We start from the raw sequence: 21,054 nt of genomic DNA on the forward strand, positions 1-21,054 counted from the left end.
ACAGTCCATAGTTGCTCCCCTGGTTTCTACTTTATCTAGAGTGATAAGAATCCATTATCAGTGTGTGAGCATCAGCTGTGGGCTGCCCTGCCCTTCCTGGGCTCAGCAGTGTTGCCTGGAGGAGGTCGCTGACCCCTCTGACACCTTATGTCCTGTGAAGGGAGGAGATGGAAGTGCTCCTTTGTGCTGCCAGGTGGGTCCTTTTTCTCATCTCTAGATTTCACAGCCTCCTTCCCAGGTTCTGCTGACAGCTCTGAAGCTGGCAGTCCCTGCTCTGCTTCCCAGCTGAACTGGTGTTGGAGTGACTCACTAAAAAAGGAGCATTTTGGGGCCATACTTGTGAAAGCACCGTGTTAAAGGTGGAGCGCTGGTTTGAAGGGCAAAGTGGCAGCCACCAATTTCATCTGTCCCAGAGCTATAAATACACACCCCAACACACACACACAACCTTGCTGGCAAGGAAAATAATGCCCTGTTTCACTTCAGCTGCACAAGAGCATCCTTGGATAGAAGAGCCTTAAAAAAAACATTAAAAGCTTTTCCTTCACGTGATGCTGTGTGGCTTCAGGGCCATATGGGAGATGAGGAAGCAGAAATGGGATTGCACCACAGTAATAGTCCAAAAGCGGATGAGTGACCTGAGGAAAGCATGAAAAACACAGAAATACTGTGCAGTTCTCCAGAAAGAGGCAAAACCCTCAGTGTGGGGACAGTAGGTACAGAAGGAGAGGAGCTTTGCCCTGGTTTAGGCAAACAGGGATGGGTGCTGGGATCTTGGAACCCTCCTGGTAATTCTTCCTCCAGCTGAAACTCAGCTGCAGTTCTCTGTTCTCACTTGAGGTGACCTCAGTTCATGAGTTATCTTTTGCCTTTTGCAAAACAAAAAGAAAAACACATTCTCTGCCTTCTTGCCTGATTTCATGTCATTAAGGAAGGCTGGCTGAGGATGTGTTATAGAGTGGCACAAGGGAATCAAGCAGGAAAGTAAACTCAAAAACCCCAAACTTAGGCCATCAAGGATCATAAAAGAGGTTGTAAAGCAGAGAGGAAATGGTCTCCTGGTGAGCTGGAGAACAGCTGATAGGGCTGGATAATGAGGGGATGTGCTGCTCTAAGGAGATGTTCCCTGCCAGTGGACTCAGAGAAAATCTGCTTATATTTGATATAACAAGGGCAAAAAAGCAAGACAGAGTTTACACTGCTAGTGCTGAAGTGTGTGGCAGTGATAAAAATATGTCATGTCCTGTCCACTTCCTTAAGTATTAGCATTTTAAAAGACAGAGAAAGAAGTAAAGTAAAATGTCAATTTAGGGGTTTTTATTAAGGATTTGCTGTCTTAACTTTAATGAAGGAGTAATAAATATAAATGGATATTAATGGAAGGTTATTAAAGCTGTCTATTTTGATAGAAAATATGCAGTATCTTCTCCTGCAATGCCAGAGGTTAAAGATTATTATTGCTTCCTAAGGCTTCTGAAATTAAATTCTCTCTTATATGACCCAAAAGGTATGAGTGAAAATGTGTGCATGTGAAATGGTTTGTAATAAATTCATATTGCAATAAAAATCTCTTTAGAAAAACAGGATATCTTACAAGAATCAACTGAGGAGCTCTGTCTAGAGGGAAGCTTTTTTTATAGACCATTTGGGAAATTCAAATGCTGCCAGAAGGATCACCCAGAAAGCACACAGGAATTGGTGAACAGATTCTGAGTGCCTTGGGTTAAAAACTGCCTTTAACAGCATCTTTTCTGGTTTATACACTTCTGATTAATTACAAATGACATTTCTGACAGAGCCTCTTAGGGTGCAAAAATGAAGTCCTTCATAACTGCTGTTTGCTTCTTTCTAAAGCCTCCAGACCTCTAAATACCAGATAATCAATTCTTGTTCCCCTGGAGCAGAAGGGCCTGTGCTTGAAGCACAGTGGAAAAAGCCATTCCCAGCTTACAGTGCCAGGAGATTTGGGCAATTCATCCCTGCTCCTCTCCAAATCCAAACCTATGGGTGCAAATCCTACTGGATTAATTCACTGAAGCTTTTTGAACTACAGAAACTTTGGCAGTGTTGGGTAACCATTGTGGTGTTGGTGTTTCTAATTAATAGGCTGAATTCTGCAGGCAGAGCCTTGCCTTTATTCAAAGAGCAGTTCCCATAAAGCCACAAGGTAATGTTGGCCCTACACAGCACGTTGTGTCCCTTGGTCATTTCTGCATAATTTCCTTCAGTATAAATAGATATTAATGGAAGGTTATTAAAGCTGTTCATTTTGATAGGAAATATGCAGTACCTTCTCCTGCAATGCCAGAGGTTAAAGATTATTATTATTATTATTATTATTGCTTCCTAAGGTTTCTGAAATTAAATTCGCTCTCTAATGACTCAAAAGGTATTATTGGAAATGTGTGCTTGCAGTCACACTGTGTGCAACCACACTGCATGTGTTCCTGCATGAACTGCACATCTGGGAACAGGAACTGCACATCTGGAAACAACCCAGGTCCTGAATTCAGCCCTGGGACCTGGAAGCTGCTTTAGCCTGGGCCTTGGCCCATCTGTGCCCTGCATACTTCAAAAATGCTCAGTTTTATCTGTGTGGGATCAAACTGATTCTATCAAGAAGAGAATATTTGGTTGTTTACTTAGGCTCAGTTCCTCATCACCACCACTGCTTAATCCTTTACAAAAAAACCCCAACAAAGTCTTACAGAAAACATCAAGGGCAATACTGCTAAAGAGATGGAAAATGGAACACTAAATCTCTCCTACTTCCTTTCCTGTTCTTCCCTGCTTAGCATGTGACAAATTTTCCATAACACCCACTAAATATGTTGATTTTATGGGTTCTCAGTTGAGCAGTAGGGCACCATTTAATCTCTCCATCCCTTGGCATTGTGCTGAACACTGAGAGAGGACCAAGCAATGAATTTGTCAGAAGGTTTTGCAGAGCTCTGAGGTGCACAGCATTCAAACAACATCACACCAGGAGTCTAAATCTATGAGTCTAGAGGTTAGTTACAGATAGAAAGAATAAATCAAGCAATAAAGGATGCCTATAAAAAAGGATGCTGCCTTTTAAATGAAGACACTTCAGAGTTCATCATAAACCTCTGACATATATTCAGTCACTCTGCTTGCTGTCACAGACTGAAATATATTTGAAGGTGGCTGCATATTTTATGCTGTAACCTCTGATAAACACATGCACATTTTCAATGATGTTGCATCAGACCTTGTGAGCTGATGTGACTTGAAAGGGGAATCACTGCCAGGGAAATGGGAGCTCTGCAGGCAGAGGTGCTCAGAGCCACATGAAAAGTGTTTCTGTGACTCACACCGTCTGTCAAAGTGTCCATGCAATACCAGAGAGAGTGTTGGTTTCATAACCATCTCTTTGAGGAAGCTCTCCTCCAGCTGGATGCCAGCTCCCAGTTTCCCAGTGAAGCAAAGCACAATTCCCTCAGTGTCTGGCCAGGCTGTGGGAGGTTCCAGCAGTGGCCAACCTGCCAGAGGAATTGTCCCACAATAAACAATTCTACAGCAAAATAATTGCTGCCTTTGGTTTGAATTTCCAGGGGGAAAAAAACAAAGCTCAGTATAAACAAAAGCAACATCTGGCTGCACTTTGAAAGCAATGAAAAGCAAAATCAGCCTTCAAAAGCCAGACTGAAATTCCCATAATGGTTCTCTTGCTTCTCACATGGAGATTATGGCTCTCCTGAAAGAACAACTGCAAGACTTATGCAGGGCCAATACTTAAAATTGACCATCCCTTAATTTTTTAGTGTCTGTCAGGAATTAATGGTGTGGCATTGATTTATGGAGCTATCCAGGCCACTTGTGCAGAGCTCCCTTCTTTTCAGAGATAAGTATTCTGGGAAGCTGCTGGTGTGTTTGTTATCCATCAGGACCCATCAGCCACTCTCCATATGGTTTTCTGCAGTCAGAAAAATGCAAAATTCCTCTTAAAAGAGTCATTTTCTACAGTTCAGGATGTGCACTTTCTGAGAGATGGATTAAGAGTAAAGAAGAGGAGGCAATAATTATTATTAGTCTGTATTTCAAGAAGTAACTGAAGAAGTTTGAGCACCTGAGAGATTAATATTTTTAATCCTTGATTTTTCCAAATAGGATTGTCCGTACTGTATAAATTATCAAGGGGTTACAAGCTGGTAATTTTTAAAAAAAGAATTGGACATTTCTGGCATTTTCTACAAACATGGAAAAGAAAAATAGAGGAACCAAATGCAGAAAAAGTAAAATAGCTGATGCTTTAAGTGCTTGTGGTCAGTATAAGAATGTGCAGAGTTTGCAAATCTGACTCAGCTACTTGAAAAATGATGGGATCTACTTTCAGTGAAAGGCTGAGGCATGGAGAAGAGACTGGGATGATCAATTATCCCATGAGAACAGTGCAGTGTCTCCCTGTGGCATGCCACCAAACTTCTCATAAAAAACCATGTAATCTTGGCTTCAAAACATGTCAGCATTACCCTGCTTTTCTAACAGATCTATGCAAATATGTCTAAGTGCTGTATGTGGTAAGGGAGAAGTGATGCCTTGGACTGGTTGCTTTATGGGCTTATCTGTCTTCTGTTGGCATTAAAGTTGACATGATGCCAAACTCAGAAGAGTTTCAATATGTAAATTGGAGAGTTTGGAGGGTGTGCAAAGTGTACGGATGGGTAGAGTTGGTGTTACTTCCCTTCTGAGTAATTACTGATCTATCTTGGTTGACAGAAGAGGTATTTTCCATTCCAAACCTGAACATACTCCCAGAGAGGGTGAAGCTGCTGTATTTGTGAGGGTTTTAACTTTGAGGGGGGGATCCGTTGGCGATGCTGGGTTGGCCCCTGTGTGATTTCCCTTCTGCTGTGATGTGTGGGGAGCTGAGGGAGCTGTGAGGATGGACTGGCAGTGCCCCATCACCTGTGTGCTGAGCAGAACTGCCATTAGCTCAGCTCAGCTTTTCCTGCTCTGCCCTCGGCCAATACCAACAATCCTGAGCTGCTTTTACACATACTCAGGCCACCAGCATGTGCCTGTGTTTTTCCTGAAACTCTACCATTCCTTCTATTGAAATAGGAGGATTTAGAGCTATTTGAGCTCTGTTTGTGCTGTGAATTCACAGCACAAAGTAAGAGCTGAGTGCTACAGGGCAGTCTGCATTCCTCTCCTTGGATCCATGTGGAATGGGATGCCAGAGGTGCCCCATTCCCACACCAAACTCCCTGACAGCCCTCAGTGCACAGTGCAGAATGGTACAGAAATAACCATGCCGGCTTTGGCACTGAGCAGGGACAATCCTGCTGCCCTGCAGCTTTGGGTGGTTCAGCCTCTCATGTGTCTTGTTCCAGGTGGAAATATTCCCCATGGATCAGCTGTGCCTGCTGCTCTGCTCCTCAGCAGTCAGTGCTCTCAGCCAGCACAAGCCTGACAGGCCCCACTGGTGCCTCTGACACCTCCAGCAGCAGAAGGCACTGGTAAAATTGCCTCAGAACAGCTCACAGTCTCATTTGCCATGCCTAGTGCCTAAAGTGTAGCCTAGTCCACTCTCTCAGTGGAAAGCAAATAGAAAAATAATTTTCACAGTGCCCAGCAATGTTTATCTTCCAGGTTGGCTGGCCTGCAGTGACATTAGTGTCCCCAGAGCCTCTGAACTTAATGATTTCCAGTTGCTGCTTGCCTGCTTGAAGCAATGCTAGTCCAGCCTCCGCTGTGTTCTCCTGCCAGTCACTATGGGAACAGCAATCAAAGCTCATATTTATGGCTCTGTAGATGTCCAAGGTCACGGAGCACAGGTCTGGTGGGAACAATTAAAACAGACCTGTCCAGTTACATCTCTTTAAGCTCTCCCCACATTACACCTCTAACTAGAGCAGTAAAGTTAAAGCAGCATGACTGGCAGGATGTGCTTTAAGCTTTTTAGAAGATATCCTTTACAGAGATAAAGACACTCAGGATGAGGTGGAAGTGTGCTAGGAGTGAAGTTAGCATTGCTGGGTAAAACCTTTCCCAGGTTTCATTTCACAGCCATCCAAGGGCAGAGCTGTGCCCAGCAGCCCTGGCAGGTGGTCCCAAAATTCACAGAATTCACACAGAATCACTGAGTTGGAAGAGACCTTAAAGATCATCGAGTCCAACCCAGCCCCAGCACCTCAACTAAACCCTGGCACCCAGTGCCACATCCAGGCTTTGTTAAACACACCCAGGGATGATGACTCCACCACCTCCCCAGGCAGCCATTCCAGAACTTTATCACTCTTTACATAAAAAACTTTTTCCTAATATCCAAAATATATTTCCATTGAGTTCCCACTGGAGCAGCTCAGCTCTCTACAGCTCCTGCCTCACCCTACGCAGGAGCAGCTGGAATGAAGTGGTTTCAATGAGCTCTTTTGGAGAGCAGAGGATGTTTAATGTGGTTTGGGGTATTTTGAGGTTTCAGTGGTTTCACCCTGGGTACTCCATTACTGTCATCACCTATAAACTAAAAATGGCAAATGTGCACCTATAAACTAAAAATGGCAAATGTTTACTCCTGGGGACTTGCTCTATGGCAGAATACAGGGGGAAAAAGGACTTCAAGAATAACTGGAATAAGATGGAGGGAAGAGCTGCAGTGAACTTACTGTCTGAGGGAGAGAGAAGTAATTATTTGGGAATTTCCAGGTTTTGTAAGAGGCAGCTGTTTCTCTCTCCATTCCTGTTCAGCCAGGGTCACTTTCTATTGAGGGTCCTGTGTGGTGGGACTCAGGAAGCATTGTCTGGGTTTTATTGGATCTATAGCAACAAATATTCTTATTGGGTTTATAAGACCAAATATTCTTATTGGGTTTATAAGAACAAATGTTCTCAATTCCTTGGGACCAGCAAGTGGGGACAGGATTCCCTGTTCTGGAGCTGGAATATCCACTCCTGGCTGCAGGGCCATGGGGTGGGATGCTGTCACCAGGGGGGTGATGGGCCAGCCTTGGCATGGAGCCTTTATAAACCTAGAGGGTTGGCAGCTCTAAAAGGCAGAAATTAAGACATTTCTCACAGCCTTTCCCTCAAAGAACAGAACACCCCAGCATTCTGAGGAGCTGGGAAGGCTCCAACTCCTGCCCTGCCTGGCTGGGTGGCTTTGGTTACTGACACAGAGGAAAACCACAGCAGGAATTTTCACTGGGAAGGTTTTAGAAGTGATGATCACCCATAAAAAAATTACCCACATTCCAGTTGCACTGGAGGAATCTGAACAGAGTTAAATTCTTGCCTGTTTTATTTTTCCTCCTGTTACCTACCAAGCAGACAATCAATAGTGTTAATGTGACTGCTGAGAGGTGCCATGAGTGTGCAGGCAATTCAGAAAAAGCAAGGCATTCCTGGAAAAAAAAAATTATACCTTGCAGCTTTGATCGTTCTTGGTTTCTAAGACCATAAAAACCACCCATAATTCTTTTTTTTCTCTTGCAGTTTTTCTTCGTCACTGTTGTTGTTGTTACTATTACTGTTATTGTTATTATTATATTTTGTTTTGTTTTGCTCTGCAAAGGGAGAACTAAGGTTGATTTTAAGGTCCAATTTCCTTTCTCTTGTTGCGTTCCCAGGGTAACTCCATTGAGTTCTTTTAAGGGCAGTGCTTGGGGTGAGATCTGTGCACTTGGGGCCATTCCCACCCCACTGGACCATCTGCTGAAGTTCCTTGCGGAGGTGATGGCTCAGGACTGTGCTTTGCAGCAGAGGGGGCATTCTGTGAGGAAGTTTTCCAATGAGTTGGCTTGGATACTAGGGAAAATCAGCATCAAAGACTTTTCTGTTTCAATTTGCTGTTTTGGGGAGAATTCTTCCTCCTGGGCTGTGCTGAGCCATCCCCACCAGGCTGCAGGGAACCACTGGATGTGGTCACAAAGGCACTTAATCTCAGGGCTGGGAATTGAATCCCAGATTCAGTTCTCCTACCTGGATGCCTTTTTCAAATCAAAATAAAATAGTGCAAAATGAATTGAAAATCACAGCCAAAAACCTGTTTTAGAAAGGGGTTATGCCACTGAGTGGTGCAGCAGATTTTCTGACATCAGTTCTTTTTTGGTTTTTAATCTATTTCACTTCACCTCCATTTGACCTCTTCCATTAGGAACTGGAATTGTCTTTGTTACCTGCTAAAGAGACATCCAGGGGAGGTTGTTACAGTCAAAAGGCAGACTAGGCCAAGGAAGGATGGAAGGGACCTTGCAAGAGTCAAGAAATGTTGAGCATAATCTCATTTTGCTGTGGTTGGCCCAAGGAGCAGGAGAAGAGGTTTCAATGCCTTAAAATGAACAAGGTCAACAACTCAGAGCAGCAGCACCATGGAACATCCCAACCAGCAAAAGGAGAGGCAAAGAGAGGAAACAAAGCTGCTTGAGACACCCCTGTGAGCAGCAGGGTTCACAGCTCCCAGGTGAAGCAGGACAGGGATTTCCCTCCCCAGGATGAGGTGGGTTCATGCCAGCAGGGCCAGCTCCCAGCAAAGGGTGAATTGCCACCACCAGGCTCAATAGTCTGTCTTGCAGATCAGAAAAATATCATCTGGCACATCTGTCTTGAAGGGTTGCCAGGCCTTACCTCTGAATGCATGTTTTACTCAGGAGTGATTATGTGCAAAAGATAAATAGAAAACAGTTTTGGTTTCAGCTGAAAATAAATTGATGCTAAGGATTTGCAAAACATCCTCTTCCCTAAATTAAAGTAGTCCCTTTGGAGACATCTCTATACTCCCATTTTCACTAAGTTGGGCTTTTATTTTTCCTGATCTCTTTATCTCTCTGCTCCTTTCCTCCCTCCACCCTCCCACACAACTCCTTTATTTTCTGCTCTCCACCATTTCCCAACCTCTTTTCTTTAGCATATTTGAAAGCAAGAAATTAGCTGGAAATCTCAAAGAGCTGTAAGATTTTCTGTTCTACACCAGCAAAGAGCTTTGAGCCTGACTTTGTTCAAATGCTCCTCATCCCTCCCATTGCCCTTCCAAATTTCTCTGTGCCAAAAATCTCACCAGGAGGAGCCCTGGGCTCTCTGTCCATGGTGGTCTTCCCCATTCCTTGGCTTTATTTTAGAATTCCTCCCAAAGCAAGGCTGTCAATGAGTGATCTGGAGGGGGAAACATCTCCCCAGCTGTGAGCAGGAGCCCAGCACTTTATAAAAGAGGATGGTGCAGTATTGTTGCATGATAAAGGGCTGGATTTGAGGAGTCTGGATCATTTATGTGCCCTTGCACATGCAGACATGGAACCACATTGCTGGTGTAACCTGTGACTGTGAGAGAGGCCACAACCTTGGCATATGCATCCCTTTACATTTACAATTTATGCACATTTACAATTTTTTTAAAATATGCTGGGAACAGAAAATGGTATATCTTCTGCATAAAAATGAAAAGTAACTGAAAAGCTGTTATATGCTCTATATAGCTCTGATCAGAGGGGAAAAGATGACTGCAGATTTGTGGTTGACAGCCTTCAGAAAAGGTTCAACAGAGTGTGAAAATTGACATTTAGCAAATAGCAATTCAGCCTTCATTTTTAGTGGAGCTGCTTGAAATAAATGGCAGGTTTTAAACAAAATGTTTGTTATATTGGATGCTGCTTGTCTCATTACTGCAGTTAATTAAAAGGGGGGACAATAAGTCAAAGCCAGAGTCAATAAGTTTGTTAATAAAGATTTAATTTGGTGGAATCATTATAAATTGACTGTACAATGAATGGATATGCCACGGGAATGTGAGTGTCTGCAGGTCCATGAATGGGTTTTCAGAAATACCCATTAGGTTGTAGCCAATTTGTCATGCTAAATAAGCTCTTCAAATCCACTTAGGCAAGTGTGTACATGTTTCCAAAGGGTATCACCACTGAGTAGATGATGCACAAAGACACACCTTTTTAAATTTTTTTTTCAGCAGTTTTTTTTAATTCTGCCATTCCAAATCCTTTTTAGCTTTGTTATCTCTGTATTTCTCATTGTAAGTGATTTACTATTAATGCCAGTCTTTTTAGAAGGAATAGAATAAATCAGCAGAGAGGGGAAAGAGTAAATCATCACTGCAGTGAGTGCTGGAGGCTGAACCTGAGCAATACCATGAGAGATTTTAATCCACCTGACCCTTTTGCTTTATTGCTGACCAAACAGCAGGTGGAAACCCCATGGGCAGACAAACTTCAAAAGTGATTTTAAAATGAAAATCCAGATCGGCATCTCTTCCTCGAGCAGTTCTGATGCAGGAGACTGCATGCAAAGGCCGATGCTCATGAGTGCAAGATTTGCACAGTGCTGCACCCCTGCCAGTAATCCTCTCATTGGAGTGTGGGTTATCACAGGAAAGCAATTTCTCTGGCAGGGATGGCGTGCTGGTCTGCCCTGCAGGATTTTTCAACACTCTGAAAAACAGGAGAATAAGATAAAGCATTTGCATCATGCTGTCTTCTTTCAGAGGAAAGCAGAAGAGCAAATCATGAAAGTGGCAGAGATTGGGCCCAATTTCATCCAGCTGCTGACTGCACAGGACAGCCACCCCAAATCTGAGCACTATGTACTGTGTAATTCACAAATACAAATCGTTCATCCAGCACATTTTACCTCACTCAAGTAGCCATATTTCCATGGTGTTTTATCATTTTAGCCTAACTCAGATGGTTTTGTCCTCCTGCCACCATCCAGCAGCCTGTATAAACTTCAGGAAAAAGCTGATTGAAGCCTGAATTGCTCCCTCTGGTTCAGCATCACTATCCCTGTGCCAGTGGCTCAGGGTTGCTGTGAAACGTGGCCCTGCAGCCTCCTCTGTGATGTGTTCATCTCCTCTGTGTCCCTGGGGCAGCACTTGGTGAGACACTGGGTAGCAAAGTGTCAGTGGCCCCAGGGAAGAGCCACAACATTTGATTTCTGTTTCTTTTTCTCCCCCCTGGCACGGTGACAGTGCATCAAGCTAATACCCAATCTTAGCAGCTTCTTCTGCAATGCTGCTTGAAAGGGTTCCTTCCAATTTATGCCTTTTAATTAGAAGCTTTCAACCTGTAATTAGAAACTTACACCAGCCCAACCTTTGTTTCTTAAAAAATGCATTTGTGGTTTAGGCAATTATGGTAACATGAAAAGTAATTATTTCTCTCCGTGTGTGAAATGAGCCTGGTCGTTAGTGCAGCCAACAGGAGGAGGAATTTATTTTCTTTCCATTTGTTTTAATTTATTGCAAGAAGTTACATAATAAGCAAAATAAATGGGTGGTTTAGGTAGTGGATGAGGATGTGTAGCTCTGGTTTGGGAGGCTGTGGGCAGTGGGATCAGAAGCACAGTCATACTGCAGTGCCAAACCCCCTGGTTACCCCACACAGATCAGACAGGAAGAAATTTCCAGACTGTTATTTGAGCAGTTTTGATCTGGTCTATGTAAATGTTCAAGGAGCTGTGGTCAGGTATTTGTAATAAAAATAATTATTGGCTCTTAGGTGCCAGCCAGTGGCATCAGCAGCGTTGTGCTTTGGTCAGAGCTCAGCTTTCTTGTGATAATGTCATTTTCTGTCTCAGTTCTGGCTGTTCCCACCACTCAGCACATGGATGGCTCTGGCTGTCCCAGCTTGTCAGTGAAGGCTGGAAGCTGGACCAGCCCAGGTGAGGAGAGGGATGTTGCAGTCATCTCTACACTTAAAATCAGAATAATTATTTTTACATCTCTGAATCCCTTCTCTGTCTGCTTAAACACATCATCTTTTTAAACCACATCTGTATTTACCACACATCGTGTTCAACTATCTCCCAATTTCTATGATAATTTCCCTCCTTGATTTATAAGCAACAGAATTTTTTAATTATCCAGATGATTTTAATTTTCTCAACCATACCTCCACTTCATTGAACATTAATCTTGCACTTTTTTTCTTAGACAATCTCTGCCCTTCACCACTTCTCCAGTTCATAATGAAACTAGATCTCAGTAGTATTACGCAGTCATTTTTCTCCCTAGATTAATTTGATATCATCTGCTTGATCTCAGGTTTTGTCTTCTAAATACTATATTTGGCTTCTGCTAAGCTATTCCAGAAATTACTTTAAATGTAAAACAAAAACCAAAACTACCCTAAGACATTTAAGACAACTTTACATAATTACCTTGCCTTCAGCAATTCCTGTGCTGTAGCATGGAAGGCAATCACAAGGAATTTACAGTTGTATTTTGACTGCTCCATGTTTTCCTAGTTTTGCTGCTTTTTAGTGCTCTGAATCAGCCTCAGCTAGTGCAAAGTGTACTGGAAGACTGCAGCAGGGGATTTGCAGTGTGGTGGGAGGAACCATATGTTCAAACCTCTCCTCTTGCTGAGGAATGGCAATTTTTTTGGAGGGAGAAGGAAAGCTGGTTCTCACCTGCTTGGTGCTGCAAGACAATACCCTCCCTACAAACTCCTCATTTGTCTGGATCTTCTCAAATCTTCTTTTAATTTAGCTGAGCATCTCCCTGATGCTGGCTTTGCCCTCCTCTGTGATGGTTTCACTGCTTTAGTTAGCTCTTTTCACAGAGTTGTGGTCTCTGAAGAGATAATAATAAGATATGTCCATTACATGGTCAGAAGAATATTGTTTTAGCATCAGCTCTCTTCAGGAAAAGTTCACTAAACACAGGACCCATAACTCAAACTGGGTGAAAAATACATAAACTGGTCCATTGGGCTCTGAGATGAAGTTACCAAAACCAGCAGCAGATTTATTACAGTGCTGATGATGAAGCATTCCTCGAAGCTGTAAGAGCTTTATTTAAAAAAAGAAGAAAGAAAAGTTGTAAACACAAGGTTTCCTCTCCAAGGAAACAGTGAAGCTTACAAAGTTGGAACAATGGTAATTTTCAACTCCTTTTTATCTTTCTCTTGACTCAGCTTTGTACAGAATCTCTTCAGCATCTGTGTTGCCCAAACACAGATGAGAAAATTTGTTGCACCCCCTGCCATTTGAACCAGACTTGTCTCTAACTCAATTAGAAAACTGTAATTTCCAATAAAGCATCATTAGACCTCTGCACTTGTCAGGTCTCTGACAGATTTAGGTGGGTTTTGCTTGGGAATTACCTGTGGTTTGTGGAGATAGATAAAATAATTTTCATTTACTGTTCAGTGTATTACATTATAAATTGCATAAGGTTTTGGACCCGAAGCCATAACAATCTCTTTCACATTATAGCTGCACTGGAATTGTCACTCATTAGATTTGCAGCATAAACACTGGAAACTGTGGTGATGCACACTGTCAGACTAACCAGTATTTACAGTGATAGGCAGGATTTACAATTGGATGACATGATAATAATATATCCTTGTTTACTTCTCTAATTAATGTTTCTAAAGAAAATACCCTGGAAACGTTCCATAAGCAAGATTTATTTCTGTTGATTGAGACTGTAATCAGATGTCCCTATTCAAACAGTAATTGGTGTGCTTCATTAGCATGTAATTGAAAACAAGATTTATGTCAATGCTAGGCAATAAATAACAGGGATACATATTTTCTTATTAGTGATGATCTCTTCTGTAAGCTCTCAGAGTGCTTGCTGCTTTTGTATTGTGCACTTAGGTCATATTTTGTCAAAATCATGGTGTCTCAGGAAAAGACGTGCATTTAAAATTCTTTGGATTTTAACCTCTGGTCTGATGTACCAAGGCCAGCTCCCTTTTTTTATCTTTCCTGCTTTATATTAGACTCACTGATCTTGCCATTTTTCAGCCTATGTTTTTGCCATGAAATGACAATACCAGTGGGAAGGAATTCTAGCGATGAAGGGGAGAGCCCAGGGCAGAGACAAAACTTTGCTTGAACTTATTTTCAGTTGAGGTTTTCGCCAGGTTAGTCAAGGCTCAACCTGTTGTTCCTCCTTCTAAACATTCTTCTGTTCCAATACAAGTAAAGACAATTTAAAATAATAAAAAAACACTTCTAGGCATTCTAAAAATAGAAACTAAGCATGGCTTCTTTGCAATTCAGTAAAACTTAATTAACTTCCTGTTAATAGGGAGACAAGCATTGTGTTTTGTTTAAGAGTTGACATATATGAGATAACACACAAATAATGAAGTCAGAAGTGTAAGTCACTGGGAATGGGTGATCCCATTGATTTCATTGAAACAAGGGAGTTAAAATTGAAAACAAATTTCAGCTGAAGAAGCTGGTTCATTACCAGCAAATTGATGGAGCTCCATGTTTACTTGCTGAAATAATTTACCAGTTGTATGAGATAGAAGCAGGCACGGCACTAACATTGGCTAATTTTATGCTCAACGTGAATCTTATGGCTGGTCAGATGGATACCATAAAAAATAATTAGAGTCATTAGAGGTAATGGGCTACAGCTGCAGTAATACATGCTCTATTCTCAGTCCAGAGGTTTCTGAGCAAAATTAAATTAGCTCCTGTTACCACACTGCTGCATCATATGCTCCTCACCTCCTGTGCATGAACCTCTCTTCCCATTTCCATACTGCAAGCAGCGTTTGTGTCCCACACAGAAAAAGCCCCTTGTGGGCACAAGGAATTCTGAAGCTTGAGGCCATTCCTAGTTAAAAAGGGAAAAAAAAGAAAAAATAAGAATAAGAAAGAAATGAGAACAATTATAAAGTGGCAGCAGAAGGTCCTCAGCTCACAGGAGCTCCTTTCCCATGTTGAGGATCATCCCTCTCCTCTGCTGTAGCCTTTGGTGCAAGGCACAGATTGCAAATCATGTTTGCATCAGTGCTGGACCTCGGCAAATTTCCCCCCTGAACTATTTACATTAAAATTAACTTTTTAACAGAGTTATGCCCACTGTATTGGAAGCACATCAGCAGCCTCCAACTTCAGGTGATACTGCCTGCACATCTTTACTACCTTCCTTTTTTCCCAGAATTCAAAAGGCTGTTCATAAGAGTAAGGAAAATGCTGCATTGTCCTGGAGGGGGTGAGGGGAGGGACAAGAAGGAAATAGATGCCATGGTGCTGAGGTGATTAATGTGACTGTTTATGGTGAAGGCAATGAAAACTAAAAATCTAGGTAATTAATGATCTTTCCAAGTGAATGCCTTTCTCTGGAACCACAACACAAACTCATGGGCTGATTTCCTTTAAATTACTCCTAAAGTTCCCAAAGCAAAGCAGGGATGACACTGAATTATTTTTTCCCCATGTTGGTTTTCAGGAGCACAGAATTCCCGTAGATTTCCAGGGGTTCACAGTGAGGTGCCCACATGCCATCACTTCTCTTTAAAACAGGAGGTGCATTGGTGTAGGATGGAGTAGAAGGGCTTTAGAGGCACATTTGGCACTGTCCATTCAGGGTGGTGAGCTGGAGCTGAGAGTGCTCAGGGGGAGGAACAGGACTAACACTGTTTTTGATGAAGATACAAGGCCAGCAGAGCAGCTTGAGCAGGATCAGTTATCCACGTGCCAGACATTTATCCCTGGCCATGGTGACTTCCCTGGCCTCAGTTATTGCAGTATATAAAGGCTTCACAACTGCTAATATATTTATCTTCCCATCCTCCCCATGGAGTTGGGAAGTGCTGTTACCTCTGTTGCAGAACTAAGAACTGAGATTAAGGGTCAGATTTGTTATGGCATTTAGGTGCTCAATGGGATTTTCAAAAGTAGCTAACACCCATTGTAATAAGTGGAACTTGGGAACTTGGATAGTTCTGAAAATCCTGTTACTTGTGTCTTTTTTAAAAAAAAAATTTTGGACTTATATGAAACCTTGGGATCCAGAGGAATAGCTCCCAAGTTGTGGGGAGTCACCCATACAGGAGAATGTCTCTTCATCCACCTCCCAGGAGACTGCAGGTGGGACAAGCAATTTCATGGCAGTGGCTTATCTCGGTGCTGAATTCAGCAAGCTGTAACTGTGCACAGCATTGCATTTACCCTTCTTGCCCAGCTCTGGGAGAGAGGTCAAAATCCAGCCTGCAAATACTTGAGCAAAAATAAGCAGCACCCATGGTCAATAAAAAGGGCTTATGTGCCAATTGCTGGGATGGAAAATTCAAGAGCAGGAGCAAATAATGAAACAATCTATATTCATGCAGCCACCTTTCCAGCCTACTGCTCTAAGTACAGGCTTACACCTTACCAGGAGATGGGAATCCCACTAAAAGCTCTGGAGTATCACACTGGAAAACAAATGTTGATTTTGAATAAATTATCTGTTCATCTCTAAATCATTCTCTTTCATTATTAGTCTCCAAATTGGTTCTGCTCTGCAAGGCAGAATTAGGTTTAAAAGCAGAGCGTCTCTTAAATGCCTGCTTCAAATGAAAGTGTTCGGTAAACATTGCTCAAACCCCCAGAGCATAAACTCCTCAGCTGCTTTCTCTGGCTTTGCATAGATTTTGCAGCTCCTGGTTTATGGTCAGGTGGCTCAGGAATTCATTCAGGATATCAGAAAATAATCAAACAAAATCCCTTACAAACATATGCCCCTTAAATACCAAGGAAACAATTTTTAAGAACTTCCTGTCCTCCTTTACAGTAGCATAAACTGGTACACGAGTCCCAAAAAGATGGATTTACAGCAATATGGAAATTGGAGGAGAGAGAAGAGTCAGGCTCCCAACCACAGCACAAGCACAAAGCCATGTGGGCTGCAGACCAAGGTGTTCATGATTGAAAGAGCTGCACTTTGCTGTCCTGGTATTTTCAAACATTTCTGTAGTTTTAAGGTTCTAAACAGATCCCTGGGCTTTATTTTCAGCGTTAAAGGGTTGGGTTTGGTTGAATCAGTGTGAATCAGGACTGCAGCTGTCTGAGGCTGTGGGATGGGGTCAGTGAGGAGGGTGATGGAGCAGCAGCAGAGCCCTGGCTGTTGTGGTGTCCTTGTCCCACGTCACACCATGGGCTGTTCAGAGGGTCCTTTGTGCCTCCATGAGGAAAGAAGCTCTGCATGGATTAGAATGCATCCAAAAACGACATGGCTTTCAACAGTGTTTGCAAGATGCTGTTACTCCACTTCTTCATGTGGAGGAGGGAGAATAACTCCATCACTTTGTTACATGCGAAAGAGAATAAAACTTTGGGGCAGTGTTGTCGAGGACACTCCAGATCACTGGTGGTTTATTCAAAGCTTGAATTTCAGGTCAGATGGCTGTTCAGGGGACCTGTGTGCACAGGGAAAGATGTGCAAGAAGCTCCTCTATTGATCCTCCCCCTTCTTCCACAGCTTTCCCAGCTCTCCTCTCTCCAGTGAAGGCCTGGGACAGGGAGGCTGCTCCTGCACAGAGGCTGCTGCAAAGGAGTGTGTTTGCACTGTGCTGTCTGAGCACTGTTTTGTACCTAGGAGATTTATTTCTCAGTGGATAGAAGAGCTAAAAGATTAACAGATGAACAAATAAATTGAGACAGCCAGGACATCAAAGAAATTGGAGAATCACTGAGATGCTGGAGAGTCACCAGGCCGTGTACTTAGGAATTATTTTATCCTCAGATTACCTCAGCTGTCTTGGGGTTTGGACACATCCTCTGGAATTGGACACATCCTCTGGTGAATTTAGCTCCATGATTTAAGATGTAACTGGCCCAAGCTCTCTGCTGCTCCTCATGAGGATCCTGCGTGTGGAGCAGAAGGGATGTGTGCCAGACCCTGCAGCACAGATCCTGGGGCTTAGGGCAAGCAGAGGGTGCTTTGTTTTTTAGAGCAAACACCAGCCTGTGAGGTACACCAAGGGTGAGAGTGTGCTGAATCCCTGGGCAGAAATCTCCAGGGAAAACATGGGTCAGACAGCTTTTTGTCCTCCATGCAAGCTGCAATTCAGTCGGGAAAAAAAAGTTATTTACAGCAGCCTTAACCTTAGGTTCTTCACACAGAAACTAGTTGAGGCATGATAACAGTGGAAGGAATCAGAAGAAGTTTACATAAAATGTGGCTTCTCTGCAGAAAACAAAAGGCAGCTCAGAAGGGTTGTGCAGAGGCTGCTAACCATGAGACCACACTCATTCCTTAGGTGCATATGCCTCAGTTGCTCCCTGAAATTTAGATTTAGTTAAGTCAGCCAGGAAATTATGGATAAGTTTGGGGTCTTGAGGGAAAGGTGTTCAAAAATCAGCAATATGAAGACACTGAAAAGAGGGAAAGTCGTAACTTGAAAAGTGCCACACAGAGGGAGCTGTGCCTGTGCTTTATTGAGCTGTTGGCTGCAATAAATACAGCTGAATTCCCTCAGTCCCCCGTAATGCTGTCTCAGTACCAGCAGGAGTCCATTTAAGAGCACACTTACATGCACAAATGATTATATGTATGGAAAGCAGAGAAAGAGCTGATGCAGGCAAACCCTGAGAGCTGCCATGGGGAGCTGGGGGTGGTGCTGGGCTGCCCCTGCCCAGCTTTGGTCAGTGCTGCCAGCCCCAAATGGCAAAGCAGAGCAGCTCCTGCTCCAGCCCTCCCTCCTGCCTCACCTGAGGACACCACAACCTGGATCTTGTGACCCTGCAGTAAATAAATGAGGATGAAATCCACTGAGAGGATATTCCCAAAGAGGGAGAGTTGTTTTTTAATAACCATTTGCAATACAGAGAGTCATAAGAGACTGTATTGTAAATAAGAAAGAGACAAGTATAATAGAAGAACTGAAAATGGATGATGAACAAGGAAGACTGAACTTTGTGCTTCTGCACTTTACAGCATTAACCTTGAAGGTAAAGGGCTGTAACAGGGCTGTGTTAAAGGGCTGTCAGAGGCCTCTGCAGTGTATCCACATTTAGGAGGGGCTGAAGCTCTGCAGAACGCATGGTCAGGCCTGGTGTGATGTGAGCCTAGGACTGGAGACCACAAATTTTGGGGTCTTCAGCCTGATTGCTTTCATTTATTTCCTTGTATCTTTAAACTCTTCCAAACCTCATGTTGTAGGAAGTCAGGAGAACTAATTCATTCCTGTTTGAACAGGGGCGTGAGGAAGAGAAATACTTGCACCCTCTGTGCAGGTGCTCAGCTTTGCTGGTATCCCATTAGCACTGATTAGTGAGAAAGCAGAACCAGAAACAGGAGCCAGCTGACCTTGGGGGTGGCTTCATTGCCCCTTTTCTCTTGGCCCAGCATAGCAAAGCTGGCATGGAATGTGAGCAGATCAGATTTGTGGTGTGTTTTACCATGCATGAACCTTTTTCCTCTGGAAGCAGGTGAGAACCTGCACATCAGCAGGGTCTGAGGTGCAGCACAACAGCCTGAGCAGGAGCATGGAGCCCATGGGCTGTGTGAGCACTGTGTGTTGCAGGGTGGTGCAGCACAGCCTGAGCAGGATCCCACAGGCTGTGTCCCCTGTGTGTTGCAGGGTGGTGCAGGAGAGGGATGTGATCAGGATCTGTTTTCCCCTGTGTGTTGCAGGGTGGTGCAGCACAGGTGCAGCACAGGGATGTGATCAGGATCTGTTTCCGCCCCCATGTGTTGCAGCACAGGGATGTGATCAGGATCTCTTTCACCCCTCATGTGTTGCAGCATAGCGATCTGATCAGGATGTTTTCCCCCCCCTGTGTTGCAGGCTGGGGCAGGGTGGTGCAGCACAGGGATGTGATCAGGATCTATTTCCCCCCCCTGTGTTGCAGCACAGGGATGTGATCAGGATGTTTTCCCCTGTGTGTTGCAGGGTGGTGCAGCACAGGTGTAGCACAGGGATGTGATCAGGATCTGTTTTCCCCCTGTGTTGCAGCACAGGGATGTGATCAGGATCTGTTTTCCCCCTGTGTTGCAGCACAGGGATGTGATCAGGATGTTTTTCCCCCCCTGTGTTGCAGCACAGGGATCTGATCAGGATGTTTTTCCCCCCCTGTGTTGCAGCACAGGGATGTGATCAGGATGTTTTTCCCCCTGTGTTGCAGCACAGGGATCTGATCAGGATGTTTTTCCCCCCCTGTGTTGCAGCACAGGGATCTGATCAGGATGTTTTTCCCCCCCTGTGTTGCAGCACAGAGATGTGATCAGGATGTTTTTCCCCCCCTGTGTTGCAGCACAGGGATGTGATCAGGATGTTTTTCCCCCCCTGTGTTGCAGCACAGAGATGTGATCAGGATGTTTTTCCCCCCGTGTTGCAGGCTGGAGTCGCCCACGCGCGCGCTGGTGATGGAGGCTCCCAAGGGCATCGAGATCAACGCCGAGGCCGGCAGCCTGAAGGCCACGTGCAGGACAGAGCTCAGGCTGGAATCCAAAGATGGAGAGGTGAGTGCAAAGCCAAGCCAAGGGTCCCCTGCAGAGCTGTGTGCCACCAGGCCGCTGTGTGTGCACGCCTGGGCACAGGGGGCTCTCCTGACCTCATTCCTGCTCACCCTGATTGAACACATCCCGTGCAAATCAGGCTCACTCTGTGGCAAAGGCTGATTCATTATTTTTAAAGTGCATGGATAATAGCATCTGTTGTTCCAGCAGATTTATGCAGCTGTAAAATGCACACCGCTCCTAAATTCTTTGTTTCCTTGTCACTTGAAAACAAGATTTACTTGGCCAGCATAATTAAATCTTTTATCATATATTATTCTATAAGAAGAGCTTAATTCACTGGTATTGATCTGAAAAGCTTTTGTGGCTGATGTTTCATTCTGGAACGAAAGGGAACATTAGGAGACACAGGTTGTTGCACTGGAGAGACTTCCAAAGGGGAAGAGAGAACAATTAAAGCTGATAACAGGGAGCAAAAGTAAAGTAGGTGTTGAGTTAAGCCTCTTCTGGTGTCACAAAATCATGTGGGCACATGGATTTGATGTTTTCTCATCCCCTCCTCCTGCCACAGTGATGGAAGACACCAAAGGATGAGGCTGAGGAGCTCAGTGGAGAAACCACTGAGATCCTTGTCAGGAGGAGCTGCCCATGGAACACAAACCTCCAGGCAAGAGGGCTCTCACATAAGATTTACCTATCTTAGTGTCAGGGCTAAAAAACAGAAAGACTTTTTAATTGTAGTTTCTGTTATTTCTAAATATTGGCATTTTAAGACAGTCCAAACCTAGACCATGGGTGCTAAGGAAAAGCCTCTGAAAAATACCAGAATAAAAAACTCAACTTAATACACTGAGATAGAAATCCAAAGCATTTCACAACTTCAAGCAGTTGTG

General features: G+C 43.7%; 1 protein-coding gene across 7 annotated transcripts in view; it reads left to right on the plus strand.

Moving 5' to 3' along the window:
• The window catches only part of SGCD (sarcoglycan delta), a 310,429-nt gene that overhangs the window by 279,926 nt on the left and 9,449 nt on the right, over positions 1–21,054 (plus strand). For all 7 annotated transcript variants that reach the window (XM_063168909.1, XM_063168911.1, XM_063168908.1 and 4 more), the window contains one exon: positions 20,041–20,164. In XM_063168909.1, coding sequence (XP_063024979.1) covers positions 20,041–20,164 — 124 coding nt within the window. The remainder of the gene's footprint in view (positions 1–20,040; positions 20,165–21,054) is intronic.

This window comes from Melospiza melodia, chromosome 14, assembly GCF_035770615.1.
Source record: "Melospiza melodia melodia isolate bMelMel2 chromosome 14, bMelMel2.pri, whole genome shotgun sequence".
NCBI lineage: Eukaryota > Metazoa > Chordata > Aves > Passeriformes > Passerellidae > Melospiza > Melospiza melodia.